Source organism: Hyperolius riggenbachi, chromosome 5 (genome assembly GCF_040937935.1).
Source record: "Hyperolius riggenbachi isolate aHypRig1 chromosome 5, aHypRig1.pri, whole genome shotgun sequence".
In the NCBI taxonomy this organism is placed as follows: domain Eukaryota; kingdom Metazoa; phylum Chordata; class Amphibia; order Anura; family Hyperoliidae; genus Hyperolius; species Hyperolius riggenbachi.
Window position 1 is genome coordinate 362,501,068 of NC_090650.1, and position 19,405 is coordinate 362,520,472.

General features: G+C 42.4%; 1 protein-coding gene across 1 annotated transcript in view; it reads right to left on the minus strand.

Moving 5' to 3' along the window:
- The window catches only part of STAU2 (staufen double-stranded RNA binding protein 2), a 353,719-nt gene that overhangs the window by 108,625 nt on the left and 225,689 nt on the right, over positions 1-19,405 (minus strand). Inside the window, 1 exon segment of the mRNA XM_068237509.1 lies at positions 2,325-2,438. Coding sequence (XP_068093610.1) covers positions 2,325-2,438 — 114 coding nt within the window.

Below are 19,405 nucleotides of genomic sequence, written 5' to 3' on the forward strand. Positions count from 1 at the left end.
CAAGAGTTTAGGTCCACTTTAAGAAACTTCAGTTATCTATGCAAAAGACCTTCTCTGAGCTATTCGACCCAATTTGGGTCAAATACAGTCCTGCTTTTTGAAGCACTTAAACAACCAAGAAACTGTGCGACAGTTTGAAATAAGATTTTACTGCAGGAGAGTTCAAAAGGTCATTAGTTCTGCTCTGTTTTATAGCTAAAAAAAAAAAATATAAAAAGCTTTGTAAACTGCAAATATGACAGAATGGTGCAATGTGTATAATTGAGATATATATATATATATATATATATATATATATATATATATATATATATATATATATATATATATATATATATATATATATATATATATATATATATATATATATATATATACATACACACACATATATACATATACACACACACACACACACACACACACACACACACACACACACACACACACACACGTGTATATATACACGCACACATACACGTGCTATATAGCTCAAAATAGAAAAGTGAGACTTTTCTTTGCTGCTAATGTTCTATTCATTATCCATACTACACATAATTCATTATATCAATTTTTTTCCGCTACAGGTTTGCTTTTTTGAGAAAATTTGCAGGGCGTTTAAAAGTATGAATGAGATTACAATGCAAAATACTGCAAAGTGTGAATGCTACATGGATTTCAATGGTAAATCGCCTTCCTATTCAATCTGCTGAATGAGTGGATTTAAGAAAAAAATAAAATAAAAATGAACATGTAAAGACATGTATAGTGTGAAATAACCGTAACTAAAATTCATGAAGCTTGCCACCAACTATTCACATTACAACCAAACTTACATGTTTTCTATTGTGTCAAACTAAAGATACACTTGAGGGAAACCTTATTAAAAAAAAAAAAAAAAAAAGTTTTTGGGAGCACCAGTAGATCTATTTTGATTGATTTTGCAGATTAACATTCAATTTCATTTTTTCCATTGCGTGTCCAGATGTTAAATTACATATGACAAAACTAATGATCAGTTTCTGAATCCACCCTCTACAGTGGCAGTTTCCAGTTGGAAAGTGAAGCGTTTACAAACCGTGAAATACCAGTGAAGTTTGAAAGCTTGCAACTAACAGAGGTCCACTCAGTTCTGTCAACAGAAAGTTGAAATTTTAATTTCTATTTAGCGTTTTTAAACTTTACCACTAACATTTTCAAAACCAGTAAATGCTTTTCAATTATACCTAAACAGTTGCCTGCTACTTTGGTATGCTTGCTGGAACTCCTCAATAGATCAGTTCATAGAATATTTGTGGACTGGCAGTTCTTCCATCACCATACTACCATCATTAGCCTTGGCATAACTTATGCCGAAGTGTACACACCACAAATTGTGAAACACCATGATCAATCATACTATGTAGGGTACCAAAACAATCGTGTTCCTGGCTAGGGATGATCAATGACATGCAAGAGATTTTGAGTTGATACAGAACCTTGCAATTTTTTTCTGCAGTTTGAAAATGGACCAACTGGATGATGCTAAAGTGGAATTTAAAGGACTGCTGGAATCTACTACTACTACTACAAAAAAAAAAAAAAAAAAGTAAGATACTCACCCAAGAGAGTAGGCTCTGGATCCCTTAGAACTCGTATCGAGCAAGATCCAGGCCAGTGTTTAGGATGGACTGAGAAATGGAGAAATGTGTTCTACCTGATGGACCACACATTTCCTGATTCAGACCCATCAATTAATTTGACCGGTGTCAATGTGCGAGGACCTCAGCCCTTGAAGAACCGGTTTGACATCCCTGCCTTAGAACCTTCCCATTCCTCTATGCGTCCCAGTCTAAATCTCCCACTGGCTGCATCTTCAGGTCTTCTCGGAAGTACTTAGGTTGCACTGGCGTGCGTGCTGTTTGGAGTGCCTAGTCTTCGGAAGTCCTCGGGTTGCACTGAATCCCTTGTCTTTAGAAGGGCTTGGAGACCAGAGTACTACAGATGAGACGTGAATCAGGTGTGGAAAGATTTGAACTAGGGCCTGGCGGTGGACCAAGGAGAACACAGAGAAGAACGGGAAGGCTATAAGGGATTCAGAGCCTCATCTCAGTTTTTTTTTAGTAGTTACAGTTGTCCTTTGATTGGCTCATCTTCAAGCTGCATACTTTTTCTTAAAAATCGGCATAATTCGGCATCAAGTTGGAATTATTTGCATCTCAATGACAATGCCTGTTCTTGACAGTTCATGAGAAAATTGTGCAAATTATAATATGCAAAAACTTCCACCACAAGACTCCATCACCACAAAATGTATAACATTGTGAATGTGGCGTGACTGGTACCTGATCGTGGCTGTTTTCCACAGAGTTGCCAATGCCATGGAATGTCATCTGCACCGGAGACAGAGTCAAGCATGTCACAAAGTCATTCCCACTCTGTCTATCAGTGTAATTCACCTGCACCAAGAAAGACAGTACAGTTACTAGGTGTACAGGGGTGCTGGAAGGCAGAACCCAGACAAACCGCGAGCAAAGTCTATAATGGGAACATTAAACAGTTTACATCACAGAAAGAGTCTTACAATGTCATAGCTATCACTACTACTAAGGGCTGACAAAGGCTAGGATATCCACAAGTAAAAGTTATCGGATGACCCTTCATAACAATTATGACCTGTGGTGCAACCAATTCCACTATCAAAGCAATGTACCAGTTGTGAGGTGTCTTGCATTTTAACTCAACACTTTGCAGCTGTGAGACTTCACAATGATGAAGCTGCAACCAGGATTTGTTCATTATCTTTAATGATACAAAGCAGCTCTTGCCACTTCACAAGATTTGCTTTGTCACCTTGAAGGTGCTGCAGTCTACTTATTTCCAGGCAGACTGGGGAAAGGCTAAATAGTAACAACTAAGGAGCTTGGAAGTGACAGAGAACTCCCATCATAAACTAACAGCACACTACTCTTATGTAGATTCTGTATCATGCCACACAACAGAATGGGAGATTTAATGGTGTGTGTTTAACAATTACAGAGTACAGCATGCTTTCACTTGTTTTAAGCCTCATCTACACGGTACAATTTTCATCTGATTGACCGGTGATCTGATAAGAAATTGCATCGTGTGTTGATGTCCAAATTGTTTGTTCAATTTTGCAATAGATTTTGCATTGATAAGTACCCAAAATTTATTGCAAAATCTATCGCAATCTGATTGGACCGGTTGGAAATTATCTAATAAAGCCATCGATCTGACTGAAAATTGTACCGTGTAGATGAGGCTTTAGGCTCAGTTAACATCTAAAGTGGAACTCAAATGGCCAACCAGAGGAGATGCAGATGGTCTGTTGTGGTCCAGAGCAGATGGGTTTCTATGGAAACACATTTCCTTGTCCGTAAAAACTGTGCAGGACGGGAGAGTTGTGCTTAGCAGAACAGTTCCAACAGAAAAGTGTGAACGGATCCTATTAACATATCTGTTGACTGTCGACTAATAACAGATCTGTAGACTGACAGTTTTTACTATTCCGGCAAAATGAATATGAAAATGGTTGCACTGTAGCCCCCCCCCCCCCCAGTAAAGTCTACTGTCAGATTGGATAGCAACTGATTTGCCGCAAAATGAACAGCTGATACATTCCACGGACGGCAGCTCAATGCACACTAGGACCCTAGGTGTAGTTGGGGGAGAGAGAAGAGGGGGTGTGCGTGAAGGTTGGTTGCCCATGGGCGTATTGGGGGGGGGCTATTATGTCGGTCATCACCAACTGCAGAGGGTTCTATGTGAGAGACGAGAGATGTTAGGCCATAGTAAAATATCAGTAAATATTGCCAATATTTTACTATACAAATGAAGTAGTAGAATATCAGGAAATTTACCAACTACTGCTATTTAGCCTTTTCAAGTGGACGCCTTTTTCAAATCTTCACTCAGCTGTTCATCTTGTGATGAATCTGAAGCTATCCTATCCACTTCAGCAGGGGAAATACAGATCGGCCACTGGTAGACAGCTTAATACGCAGAATACCAGAAAAAGAAATGTCCATTTTGCATTGCAGTGAGCTGAGCTTTACATGGTTTCCTCATTTCTTCACATGCACTGGTCCATAAAAGAGTGCTGATGAGGACCTGCTCCAAATGACGATAACATTTGTGATTTTCACGATTTGCAGCGATATAAAGTAGTATTAATATAGCATTGTACCTGTTGCAATGTGTACTTTGTATGGTTAAGATAGAAAACTACACCTTTCACAACTTACATGGTAAAGTGTAGTGAGCCAGGCATGTTTCAAGTCGGCTATAAAAATCTTCTGGTTAATGCCCTCGATTTTACCATTTTTTGTAAAAAAAAATACCCCCCCCCCCCCCCCAACAAAAACATAAGTTGTGTGCTGCAGGTTTCCTTGTTGCAGACTTGCAGGGACTTGCTTACATCAGCCTGCTCTCTTTCTCAGTCCAAAGGAAGCCTAGGCGATTACATTTGTATCAGGGGGAAACAAAGTTCTTCATGCTCAAGTCATGCCTCATTATTGACTCACTGGGCCCGTTACACCACCCCTTCTCCTACTGATGTCTCTTCAGTGGGCTGAAAATGAGGCATGGGGAAGAGAAAGCAGCAAAGACACCAGCAATAATAACCTTCTGCACCAGGTATTCTTGTTTTAAATGTCTTGTTCTGAAGTAGTATAAAAATCTAAATTACATTGATAAAAGCATTCAGTTTCTAAACTTGCACATTACTATTGAGTTTCCCCTCTTCTCTCCCCCCCCCCCCCCTTTGAATTTGCATAAACAGAAAACATGAGGTCGGACCACTTGCATCTCCTGATCGGCAGTCGATGGCAGACAGGTTCCCGCTAGGATCAGGAAACAACGTTCACCTACAGAACTGTCTCAGCTCCGTGGATGGCTCCTTTTTCATCTTTATGTAGCAACCCTTATAGCAATCAGGAGAGACATTCATTAGGGTAAAACGTATGCAATCTGACTGGGGAGTAGTACCACCTGAGCAGGAGAAAACATCTTTACGCTTGCAATAAATTAACATTCCACAATCAAGTCCTCAGACTTGGTGACTGACAAGTATAATCTACTGTTGTCCATGGAGGTATGTAATTTTACTGCAGTGCAGCAAAGTGAGGCCTTTCTTCAACATGCCATTCAAACCAGCTATTAATATATATATATTTTTTTATATAAACTATTTTTTTTTTTTAAATAGTACTAAACTGAAATGAAATGTAGAAAGGAAATCACTTAATTCCGTAATGGCCAACAAGCTTATCTTGCAGTGCTAGGGTCTCAGTTTTGAATTCTGGCTAGGACATTATCTGCATGGAGTTTGTATATCCTTGTGTGTGCGCGTTTTCTGAAGGTGCTCTAATTTCCTCCCATGTCAAAAGAGAATGGATAGGGACATAACATCACTGAAGGACTAGATTGGAGGCACCTCAGTCGGAACAGCTGACGACATGAACTGTTCAAAGTATTCAGTGAAGCATTGAAGACGACAGGACTGTGGACTATAAAGCACACTGCAGAAGATGTCAGCATTATACAGTATAAATATAGGCAGTTTCTACTTGAAAATAAATATGTTGGACAACAGCAGCATTAATACTCATGGCATGAGCACTTGTGAATTACAGATGAATCTTCCATTTCATCCAGCTGCCTCCCATCAGGCTTAACCCTCCACATATCACCTTCCTTTTATGTGCCTCTGCCCAGATAAGATAAGATCATGAATATAGATAGACGAGAAGCTGTACAGAGAAGGGAAAGTTCTACCCAGACAGATAAAAGCCCCGATGGAAAGCCAGGTCATATTTTAACATATACCCCCAAATTCCTCCGGGTCCCTCATTTCCCACCACAACCTTACAAGTTTGTGAGCATCTCAGTGAACTTCAAGCACACATTCCACAGAAGAACATCAAGATCCCAGCAGAACAAAGCTCTAGGACTACAGTGATATGTCCGACTTTAAAGCTGCACATTCAGTCAGATCACGCTTCACTTAACAGCAGCAATCAGTCATACTTCCTGCACTTTTTTACTTATTTATAGAGTATTAATAATACATTTTGCCACAAGAATCCCAAAAGAACTTGGAACTAATTGGAAAACCTTAAAGGTGCTGATGTCATATCTCATGAAGACGTCAACTAAGAAAGCTTAACATAGCATGAGAACGAAAGGACCAGAAAAACAAGAAATCCAAGAACTTTATTTCGCTCAGGGGGTGGGAAGATAATCTACTATGCACACCCTTTCTAACAGATCGAAATGGCATGAACTAAGGCTAGGTCCACACTTGTCCGCGCACAGATCAGATCCGTCACCTCCGGTATGCATTTGGAGCCTATGTTTCGAGTCTGTGGAAAGGTATGCCCGGGGGGAAGTGGGAGGGGATGGGGGGGGGGGGGGGGTCACCAAAGTGGAGGGGGAAACAGCCAGGACGGGGTGACAGCAGTCGGCAGGGGGGGGGGGGGGGGTGTCCCCATCCCTTCCCCTGGGTTCTTCGTTCCAGCTCCACTCCAGCTATTTGCACAAATTGTTAAAATATAGCGTCGGCGGCGAGCAGGGACACCTATCTCCTCGCTTTACTTTATAGGGCGGCTTTGCAGGAAGTGACGCGGCGAGCGGAGGAAGTAGAGAATGTAATCTTCCCCGCTCACTGTGAACATTTTAACAAATTTTGCACAAAAAGCTGGAGGGGCAGTGGGGACGGAGGACCCAGATGATGGAGGGGGCCACCCCCCTCCCTGCCACATTGCTGTCACTCTGTCCTGGCTGCTACCTCCCTCCAGCATGGTGGCCCCCTCCCCACCCACAGGCTGGGACACAGAAACTGATTCATTTCTGTGTCCAAATCTGCCTGTGTAGAGGGGGATCCGTTTTGGCATTGATTTTCACTACCCCTCCGTGTATCTGGGGTGTGGGAAAATCATGCAAATCTGGACCGTCCGTTAAGGTCTTGAAAACTGGTCCTCCTAAAGGCAGATGGATCCATTTTTTTCTTTTATGAGTGAAGACGGCTGCTGTTTTTAACACTGCTATCCGTGGCTCCATTTTTGATCCGTTTTTATACAGGTGTGAACCTACTCTTAGTGAGGCAAAGTGGTCATTTCATTTTAAAGCTTTATTACTACTTTAATACATTTGCTGCGCCATTATTAAGGCTAAGAAAAATGTAGATTGGGAGGCCCATGAAGAGGACGGTCAATGACATAACAGAAAACTCCGATAAATCATGGGGATCCAGAACCACTAGATAAGTATAAGGAGCTAAAAAGAGACCGAAACGCCCTCTTATGAGAAAAGTAACAGAGTATAATTTGTCTTCTTAAAAAAAGTTATTTGCAATAATTCCTTTCACAACTTAACACAGTGTACAAATAGTTTAAATATTTGAAATGCCTGGCATGCTTGTATAATTCCTCTATTTCTAACTTTGTTACTATCACTATGTTCCTTATATGCACCGTGGGGCTGTCGTGAAAAGTAATTTTGTTGTGTCACACAATGACAATAAAGTGCTTGAATCTTGAAATACCATCTGTTTTAAGAAGGCAAATTATACTTCGCTTTGCTTCTTAGCAGGAGGACTGTTCCATCTCTTATAGGAGGTCTGTTCCAACTCTTATAGCGCTACCTGAACCTACTCCCATCGGGTTGCTGCTTCAAGGCCATCTCCACTGGGACTTCCAGGCACAGGATTTTTCCACAAGCTGTCCTGGCCCTTAACTCAACCCCCCCCCCCCCCCCCCCCATAAAAATTATCAGCCACTCTGTGCAATGTTAAACACCCAGAAATTATCCACACAGTGTTAGGCTTATGCAATATGTGAATTCCTGCACTATATGTACCCATGTTTACATTTGCCCATGAAGGCCTACTGTGCTGTCTGTGCCAACAGTAATTCCTTGTACGATCCTTTGTACTCGCCAAATACAATTATTTTTATTTATTTTCTAGTGATTCTGGTACACCATGAGCCACCTAGGTATTTTGTAGTACTAGCCCAAGCCCTATACCATAGAGCCACAATCCATGCCATGAACAGATGAAGGACCAGAAAGTCTAGAATAACCCGCATGCACGTTGCGTTGATGTGCCTATAGAACTAAGCCACAGGCTTGCTACACACCAGCGGTTCTGGATGTTGCAGGAAAGAAGAAAAACAGTTGTTAAAGACTCCCCTTCCAAAAGGTACGCACAGATGGGGCAGGTGCAAAGTTTGCCCATATGTGCATAAGACAACTACCTTCAATGACTCAAAAGGGGGAAAAGGAGTAAAAAACAGGCAGTTTTATGATAGCCTCTGCACTATCCAGAGGATCCCCTTTACTGAGGTACACAAGAAAGTGTAATTGGTGACAGAAAAACATATTATATAGATCATTTCGGAGTGATAAGTAGCGATAAAGATATTGGCGAACTAATGGGCAGAGCGCTGCAATGTGAGCATTGCTTTGGTCCATAAGGAGAAATCCACCTGTAGTGGTCAACAGGTTTAATTTTTTTGTCATAGGTACACTTTTAGACTTTACTGATAATACTCTTATCTAAGGCAGCCTCTCCTTCTCTATAAAGCCTGCTGAAATATAGCAAAATGTAATCTCTGAAGTTCTGAAACACCGACTGGCACTTAAGTGTCCCAACAGGAAGGCAACACAGCAACTGCATATCCACAGGAATGCCATTGTCCCTCTAACTGTCTTAAGCAATGAATCCTTTCTGTATAAATCTGTGTTTTCATGTCATCGGATTAACTGAGATAAATCAGCATAATTAAAAAGGGGAGGTGAGGAGGGACCCAAAAGGCGCAAGTTCTGGGACTGGGGCTCACAGTGTGAAGCATTCTGCCTGGCGGTAGCTTTTCGCCATTCATTTTCCCTGATGTGCATTTATTAAGGTAGATGAAAAATGGGGCAGAGGGGGAGGTCTGCTGAGGTCAGTCGGCAGCAGAAACTCTCACACAGGGCTGCTTACATTCCCAAATCCTCAGCGTGCTTCACAGAGACACAGGGAACAGTGGGGGTCCGCCATGGCTTGACTGAAATATATCGGGCAATAAAAGCCTTGAGAGGGGCCTTTTTCACAAATCTCCAGTATTAAATGGGCAAGACCTCGGAGTACGGACAAAAGATGCAAGTGGCTTTTTTATGCCTCTCCAGAATTGATATCCATCTGTAAATGCCAGCGAAATAATGAGAAGATTTGTGGCACATCCTTCCCTTGTACATAAAAATGCGGATGCTAATTCACTGGGACGAGGCAATTAAACTGTATTTCTTCTAGTGATCCTGACACAGCCAGACTGGAATCTTCAGTGCACTCTGGTTTTTATTTTTCCTGCAATTAACTGGAAATCCCCTTTACTTCTTCTACAGTGTTCTACAGAATGAGGTATATTCTGTATTAAGATGAGCTCAATTCACAAAGCATTACCACATTCGGTAGCAGAAAACAGCTGATCTTACCGAACAGCTTCTCAAATGTCAATTCACTAAAGCGGTTACCGCATTGCAAGCTGAAGTTACCGACCAGTGACGTAAATTACTGACTTTTGCAGTAAATGCCTCGAGAAATGTCAATTCACAAAGATTAAAGCAACAAAAGCAAAAAGTGAGATGTTTGGCATTTATCTCCAGATTTGAGCTGTTGATAGCCAACAATCTTGAAGCAGCAGAGAGGTGGCAGTGCTTCCCAAGACTGGCTGCATCTGATTGACTAACAGCATAGGTGTTCAGAGCCCAATTACAGGCAGGATACACACCTTGCATTCAAAACAGATGCAATATATTGACATTAATGGAGGATTTGTGCTTCCAAAACAGTTTGCATGCAGAGAGACCCTTCCCCCATGATGAGGTCACCCTTCTGGAAGGGACTCTAACCTCTAATTACCAAGTTAGCATAGCTTGAACCTGGGAGCAGCAAGCAATAAAATGGTTTACACTTTTTTGTTTTGTTTTAGACAACAGGAGAGAAATGGCATCACATCCTAAAACCAGGCCGTATCTGAATGACTACCAACAGAGGCGTGCAGAGCCCCCTAGTGGCAGATACACACCTTGTATTCAAAACATATGCCAACTATACACTAAATCCCTAAACTCTGAATAAAAACAGAATGCAAACATCACAAATGGGAGCAGCTAGCCATAAGGTAAACTTACATTTTCAAGCAGCAGAGAGAGGTGGCAGTGCTTCCCAAGACTGGCTGCATCTGAATGACTAACAGCATAGGTGTGCAGAGCCTAATTATAGGCAGGATACAATAAAACAAATGCATCTTGCCCTTTTCTTGGGCAATGCAGCTTGTCCTCAATGTCACTATGTGGTCATCACATGGACAGCAGTTTAGACAAGGGTGAATATCATCCTTTTTAAATTTTCTGATTGTTTGTTTTGTTGGAACAATGTCAGAATGTACTAGTTGGTCTTCAGTTATGGGGCGCTTCCGTAAGACATTTGTGGGGTTTTTTTTTGTTTTTTTTTAAATCGTGTATATGGTAAAGCCTCTCTCAAAAGTGACCAACCAATGTTTCCTACATCTTTTAGCCATTAGCTTACTAAAGATGCTATAGGTGGGTATAAATGGAATATATTTTTGATAAGGAATGTTATTTCTTTCCTTCCTTCCTAAATTACAAACCTGGATGTGGTAAAGTTTTTTTTAAAGTGGACCAAATCACACAAGGAAAAGTCTTCGACACAGGGTTGCTGAATAAATTAATTGGACTGTGCTCTGCACTTGTTGAGCTAGATCAGAGTGTCTTATCAGTAGCTGTGAATCAGAGTTGTGAGCAGCTATGCCTCAGCAGCTCTCTGCCCTGTGTAAACACAAGCTTAACCATTTCAGTGCTTCTAATGAAGTGAATCTAAAGAAAATCTCCAGGTTTTTTTTGTTAGGATCTCCATAAACTACTTTTTCCCCCTAAAAGTTATGTTGTAGCTAATATTTTAGAGCAGAGAGGAAGTTCTGAGTTTAGTTCAACTTCAAATTTGTCTTGCATCTCCAGTAATTAATTTCCAATGGATTGCTGGATTAATTTTTTGTACTAATGTGTACTGACTAAGTGGCAGACACAGCATGACGAGACAACAGATACTAAAGACCTCAAAGAAGCTGGGACTGGGGAGAGTACTTCTGGGAAGCAAAATATTGTTTACTCCCTGTAGGTTATTTCTTGGACAAATTATGAAAAAACAAAAAGAAAAAAAATACCCCCCTCCCCCCTACAGCCAGCCCCATTACACACAGCCACTCCTACATCAATGGTCTGGTAGCCTTTGAAATTTGTGTTGCATGGCCCATACCTGTAACGTGAATTGTTGGGCTCAAGTATTGTCACACGGGTCTTAGTGTATACACTTACATGTATTTGAAAATCTAAGCGTTGCGATCTGAAGAGGAAAGCCATAGACTCCTAAAATTATGATACTGGAAGATGGAAGGTAAGGACCTGTGAAAACGGACACCTGTTAGTGAAGAGTGAGCATTTGAAGTATTACCAAACCCCCTTCCCGTAACTCGTGTACATGAAATCAAATCAGAAGCTACAGTTACCACAGTTTACAAAACCCAACACTCATGTAAAATAAATACAAATAAAAATAGGCCTGCTTGTTCCAAATGTAACAGGACAACAGTTTAAAAGGGGTTGGGGGTCCTAATGCACCAAACTTGTTACAGAATGGTTACTGAAACATGTAGTTCATCAACAGCTGGTGGGAAGCAGGTTGACTTGGCAAGCAGATCCTCCTCTGTGAATGTCTACGTCTTATGTAAAAAAAAGTAAAAAAATACAGGAAATCACGAACTTGAAAATGACAAACTGGTGAAATAATTCCAGCTAGGATGTGTGTAGTGTGAAGGGCTCTAGTCATGGATTTGGAACATCTGTTCTAGAAAGGGCTCACGAATTTGACTATTCCCACAGAGAGAAAACAAAAGCCATTACACACTTCCAGCCATGGATTACAAAGTGACGGTTCTCTGCAAGGAGGCAGATGCCAGCACAGGGGATTTGGAAGTGTGTGGCAATATGCAAGCAGCGGATATGGAAAGACACACATTTCTGTCTCATTGTCTGGTCCAAAGAGAGAAAACTATGAATTACTAACTGCATCCATCACAGAAACCTAAAGTAGCACTACATGGGTGCAGTAGCTCAAAAGTTGATGAATTAAGGATTTTGCCATTCCCTATTCCACACCAGCTGGGTGCCAGCTGCAGCCCGAGTCCCCGGGGTAAAGCTGCACAAGCACAGTCAGCTGTCTGGGTATGTGAAAGTTTACTAAGCAAGGAGAAGGGAGAGCAAGAAGATGTATTAGAGTTTTTTTTGCACAAAATTGGCCATATACACCTAGTACCTCTCAGTTGTAAAAGTGATTCTTTATTGAACATACAACACTGCCGGTAAACACCTTACACGACCAAACCACAGACAGCAATAAAACCCATTTCTGCGCAGAAATTGAAACATAAAACCAGAGCAAGAAGATGTCCCTGGCCTGTATCTAGGCTACATAGAAGAATTAGAATTTCTAGGAAAGTAGAACGGGACTGAAAATCTCTCTTGCAATGTCTAGTGTAGTTTGCTTACTTAAATCAGAAGGTATTTGTGACAATTCAGCTTAAGTGAACGACTGTGGTCTCCCACAATGCATCACTACTGAATATCCAAATGATCTCTTTATGCCCCAGAAGCAGGGCTGTGGAGTCGGAGTCTGAGTGAGGCAATTTTGGGCACCCGGAGTCGGAGTCGTGGTTTCAGAAACTGAGGAGTCGGAGTCGGGAGTCGGAGTCACATGATTTTTGTACAAAATCTACAGCCCTGTTAAGTATTAGACTAAGGAGATGGAGTCGAGGAGTCGGAGTCTGAGCAATTTTGGGTACCCGGAGTCGGAGTCGTGGTTTCAGAAATGGAGGAGTCGGAAGATTTTTGTACGGACTCCACAGCCCTGCCCAGAAGCCAGGCTTACATCCAGAACCATTGGTGTATAGTAAAAACCTATAGCTTATAAAATGTACAGAGCCACATCAACCCAATATACAGACAGCCTGTTTCGGACTATTGGTTCTCCTCAGTACATGGCAGGGATTGATATGGCTCTATGGGATAGGGGCTTGGACTAGAACAGAATACCCAAGCAGCTCGAGTGACCCAAAACCACTAGGAAAGTATAGGGGACTAAAAGAGACAGAAAAGCCCTCCTACTAAAAAGCAGTGCTTTGTGTAGTATTGATTCTTTCCTAAAATGGATTAACCAAGGGATGCATGGAAGCCAGAAATGTCACTTCTTAAATTGGTCATATGCAAACCACGGCTTCCGTAAAGCCAGGCTAATCCCAAAATTGAACAAGATGTATACTAATATCAATCATGTTGAATACAAACCATGTGTAAAAGCTAAGTGGTGGATGGATTGCGTTTTTATGGGTCAAGTGTGGTCATCACTGAGGTGAAGCTTGCTTCCTCTCCTCTCTGTATTTCGCTAAAGGGCAGCTCAATCATTTGACACTCACAGGAAGATGAACAATACAGGTTTCATTTCCCTGCACTACGGTAGAGAGCATGCATCTACCTGAGGATGCAGGATTTGAGGATTACAGGAAAGTAGGTGGAGAGAACATCTGTAAGGGCCTGAGCACACTTGCCCACTTCTGTGGATTTTTAGCCATTGCATAACAGTCTGCAACACTGAGGACTTTCAGAAAAAAATGTGCAAATATGTTTAACTGCACACAGGCCCTAAGAATTCAGTCTACTGACAAGAATCAAGCAGGCAAGAGAGGTCTTAAGCCTGTATGGATATGTGCAGAGCTGCAAGTAGAGCTACACAAAGGGTCTTTCAGACTAAGAAGTTTCAAAGGCGATACTAATTTACTCTAACCAACATCATTGCTTTGAGAATTTGCCTTTTTCAACTTTGGGCTTAGTTTGGCTTCCTAGGCAGTTGAAAAGACAAAAAGACCATGAAAAAAAAAAAAAAAACTTAACCTACACTAACAACTGCATGTCACAGATATGGGTAATTTCAATTAGGTAGTTATTGTAATACTGAACGTTTGCACCAACGCTCAAGACTAGACTAGTCTTTTAAAACAAGAGTTTATTTAATGCTAATTTTAAAGGACTAGAGTCTTATGGGCATCTTGCATTTAACAAAACAAAAGAAAATGTGGCCACGTTTCCAGTGGTGCATTGTGGTGTAACGGCTGCTTTATAATGCAGCTTACTGCACTACTTTTGCAATGCTTACAATGCAACAGGAGCATTGCGAAATGGGTTGCAGCATCGTAATAAACTGCATGACAGTGAGGCTAGGTGCACAGTGGTTAGTTGCATAATGCATGCATTATAATGAGTGTGAACTGCAATGGATACTGGCCATAGACTAATACAAGGCATGCATGCAGCGAGCTAGACCAGCATGATTCATTGCTGTGAACAGGCCCATACAATTGTATGGGTAGTGAGTCGACATGCAGAATTATTCTGCAAAGCTACTTACCACTGAACAGGGCCTGAAGCATACATTTCATTAACTGTATACTTTATTGTACCCGACCAATAGGAAAGCTCTGGAGCTCCGCACACTTCCCTCTTCCACATTCACCAGATTTGGGCAGCTCAAAGCAAACCTGAAGTTAACTCCACTTGCTTTCTGTAACGATTGGTGTCAGCGCACAGAAGATCTCTGATTATGTGTGATCTGCAGTATCACCAATAATACAGACGCTATACCCGATTATGTGTGATCTGCAGAATCACCAATAATACCAGTATAGCTTAACACAGGACACCTAATGTGGTAAAGTGTTTGGTGCAACAGTAAGAAAGGTCATCTCCCGAGGAGCGGGAGATACAGACACTACTGCAGCCAAGGATTCCCTGATGGATTGGGAATTAGACTGTACTGCAGCCAGTGGACTCCTATGGGGTAGAGCCCCCTGACTGAACTGCAAGAAGGACTTCCTGAGGAGCAGGTAGCCCTTGCAGCTACTTGACACATGGAGGGTTAGTGTCACTAGTAGTACCGTAAGACTGATCACTCGAGGGATGAGTGACAGCCAGAAGGGTCAGACAGGCCAGGTCGGCAACACACGAGCAGATAAGGTACAGAGACAGAAGGCTGATTCGGTAACCGGGTACAGGCAAGGTTGGCAACTGATAGACAGATGAGCGGAGGTACCGAATCAGAAAGCAAGAGAGGTCAACAGAGCCAGAGGTCATAAATATCAATCAGCACAATCCTAGTCTGAGGTGTGAGGTCTCGACACCCAGGAACTAGTCTAAAGTATAACACAGTATCCTATGCTAGGGTGTGAGGTCCTTGGTCTCAACACCCGGGAAACTGATCTAAAGTATAACATTAATGACACAGTAATCCTATACATGGGTGTGAAGTCCTTGGTCTCAACACCCCGGAACTGGTCTAAAGTATAACACAGTAAACTTCAAGAGCGGAATCTGGCTAAGTGTGAATTCCCAGTTCCAACTGGTTCTAACACACTGTAGGATCTGACTGAGGTCTGAGTGCTCACACGTTAATATTCGCAACGGCAGACAACCGGCAACTGCCAACCAAGTACTATATATATATATATATATATATATATATATATATATATATATATATATATATATATATATATATATATATATATATATATATATATATATATATATATATACTCACGGCGCTCCGCAGCGCCACCTCAGCCACTCAGCTAATCAGAAGTCCAGCCGGGATCAGCTGATCTGCCTGATCAGCTGATACCTCTCCTGCTGGCATAAAGGTCCTGTCTTATGGCGCGCGCGTGTAGCTCTCCATCTGTGTGCACTAGAAGGCCCAGGCAAACTAGACATGTTGCTGCGCGGAAACCGCCGGCCTGAACGCGGAGATAGCCGCCCTGCCGCTAGACCGCGCGGCGGCATCTCCGCTATTCATTACACTTTCCTCTATGCCATGTTCATCATGAGTAAATGACTGTTTTACTGATGTTCAATGCCATTTCACCTTGCTGGCCATAGGATAGCTTTGTTCCCATGTTGCTTATTTAGAAAATTCAGAAACTGACAAGACTTGCAGATAATTTTTCTATACAACACAACACTTACTCAACACAATAAAAGGTTATGCATTTGCTTCTAAGCACAGCAAGGTTAAAGTGGCACTTAAGTCAAATAAAAAAAAAAAATAGTTTTACTCACCTGGGGCTTCCCTCAGCCCCCTGCAGCTGATCGGTGCCGACGTAGAGTCGCTCCGATCCTCCTGGACCCACCGGAGGCTACTTCCGGTTTCGCAATCAGCCACCGACAGGCTGGGAATGCGAGTGATTCTTTGCATTCCCAGCCACAATAGCACCCCCTATACTGCTATTGCAGCCTTCCTTGCCGCAATAGCAGCATAGAGGGCGCAAGCATGTGGATGGAGCCAAGAGTTGGCAAAAACGAAACTAGCTGGCGGCGGGGGACCGGAGGAGCCATGAGTGACTGTGAGGGCACAGGGGGCTGGTAGATGCTCCAGGTAAGGGAAACTTTTTTTTTTTTTTTGTAGAATTAAGGTTACCTTTGAGAGAAAAAAAAAAAAAAAAAAAGGTGACCGTGGGTATTTTTCACTATCCAATTTCACTCTGATGACAATCAGACACCATCTTAAAGGGTGTGGGCTAATTTTATAGGTGTGCTTATGTTCTTATGTTGTCCTCAGGCCCAGGAGTCTCAGAGTAAATCCCATTTTGTGTCCCATTATAAAAACTCTGGAAAAGTGATAAAAACCTCAGCAATAATTACTTTTGCATCTTCCTTTCAAGTCCACAAATGTACTGACAACTCTGCTTTAAAGTGGAGCCAGAACACCATAAACACCTCCACCTTATTGTAAAACGCAATTAGGAGTGATGTCAGAAAAACGTACATGTATTCTTTACAACACTGTAATTAAGAATCGCTGCTCTACAGTACGGGCTGCAATCTACAGAGAGATGAAAATAACTAGAGGCTGGCGAAGTGTAAGAACGAAGAATAGAGTTTCTGCTTCAATTTCTAAGCAATTATGTGTAATTTCTTACAGAGACTGTCAGGTTAGAATGTTTTCTAGCTACGGCAAAGCCTCTTGTCCAGCAACAAGTACAGGCCAGTATTTTTCTAGTCTCAGTGGGAATCTGGCTTGTTGATTGTCTGTCTGATGTTTTAGAGGGTCACCCCCTGCAGAGCACAACCAAGGAGAGCATGAAAAACACACATGGAAGCAAGACAGCTCACTCCATCATTAAAAGAAAATAAAGGCAGACATATTCGGTGATGATATACAACACAATCACTGTGTCAGGGAAACATATGTTTGATTAGTACTCTGAACCATCATTAATCGGCGTGTCCAGCGCTCAGCAGTAACCAAAGAGTATATTGTAAGGGCAACAGCACAGTGAAGAGTTGGGGGGGGGGGGGGGGGGGGGTTGGGGAAGAGAGGCCTGGTTACTTTTAATGCATTAAATCCCAAGACACAGATCAACCATCTGCACAGAGCTGTGCGGCAGCTATGAGATTATGTAATGCAACAATTTATCTTTAGGAATGCTGATTATGCAATTAAGTTACATATAAATGACACTGTGCTCCTAGTGAAAAGATAGATTATGCCCATAAAGAATATGAAGGATAAAAGCAGTTCAAACACATTGTTTTCTAAGTCAACAGGGGAAGATAAAGCAAGTTCTATATAGTTTATGGCTGTGCACTGCCAGGAGCCCCATGTAGACACTTGGCACTGCGGTAACTGGGGAGGGTGGCTGGTGTACTTGGCACTGCGGCAACTGGTGTACTTGGCACTGTTTGCAGTAACTGGGGAGGTGGCCGGTGTACTTGCCACTGTTTGCAGTAACTGGGGAGGTGGCCGGTGTACTTGGTAGTGTTTGCAGTAACTGGGGAGGTGGCCGGTGTACTTGGTAGTGTTTGCAGTAACTGGGGAGGTGGCCGGTGTACTTGGCACTGTTTGCTGTAACTGGGAAGGTGGCAGGTGTACTTGGCACTGTTTGCTGTAACTGGGAAGGTGGCAGGTGTACTTGGCACTGAGGTAACTGGGGAGGGTGGCTGGTGTACTTGGCACTGCGGCAACTGGTGTACTTGCCACTGTTTGCTGTAACTGGGGAGGTGGCCGTGTACTTGGCACTGAGGCAACTGGGGAGGATGGTGTTCTTGGAACGGTTTACTGTAACTGAGTAGGTGGCTGGTGTACTGGCGCTGCTGTAACTGGGGAGGTGGCCGGTGTACTTGGTAGTGTTTGCAGTAACTGGGGAGGTGGCCGGTGTACTTGGTAGTGTTTGCAGTAACTGGGGAGGTGGCCGGTGTACTTGGTAGTGTTTGTAGTAACTGGGGAGGTGGCCGGTGTACTTGGTAGTGTTTGCAGTAACTGGGGAGGTGGCTGGTGTACTTGCCACTGTTTGCAGTAACTGGGGAGGTGGCTGGTGTGCATCTTTACAGCACCGCATTCATCTTTATCAGATGCTACTTCTATGTCATTTGTCCATTTCCAAGCTGCAAATATTCACGAAAATGAAGTATAAAAATTGTCTTACTTGGGCGTCAGGGCTTGCCTAGATGTACTGTGGCTTACGGTACCCACACTAAATATTTTGAAAAGTTAAGACTTTAGACTCTAAACAGTCTAATGAAAATATATTAAAATTATGACATTTACTACTGCTAATCCAGTCAAGATATTAATCAGTCTTGCCCCTTTAATGCTTGATTCCCATAGTGCCCAGCGGGAGGGAGAAGAGCCCGCCGGCAGAGATGCTGTAAATAAGTATCTGACTTTATTTGTTCTTGGCTTAAGTATCCCTTTAAACGGTATCCCTAAAATTAAGTGTGTTCAGTTCATATGCAGATCAGTAGTTTGTAATGACTAATTTGAGAATAAGACATCCACAGTATTTGTAGGCTACGCCAACATTTATACAGAAGGACAGAATAGACTGACAACACTTTGCTCACATGAAGACGGGTGTGTGTTATGTGCTGTGACACAGGGCACTTGTTTCTGCAGTCATGTAATTAGAACCGCTTCCCTCCTGAAACATTTCCCACAGAGATTCAGTTCACCAGCATGGACATGATCATACAGCTTGTGACAATCCTGGTCGACCTCTGCCTGCTTCTGTGCACAAGACTCACAGCTATACATTCAAATGATGGGGAAAACTGTTCATTTTCAAAAGCAAAAGTCAAAGTTCTGGAGCATTGAAATGGCACAACAGGAAGAATGGTGTTCCTAGACCAGCACTGGGCGAACTACAGCCCGCATCCAGCCCACGTGGTGTCATTCTGGTCTGCCGAAAGGCAGCTGGATTCCTCTACTCCTCCCGAGCAGGCGGTAAAAGGGGGTTACTTA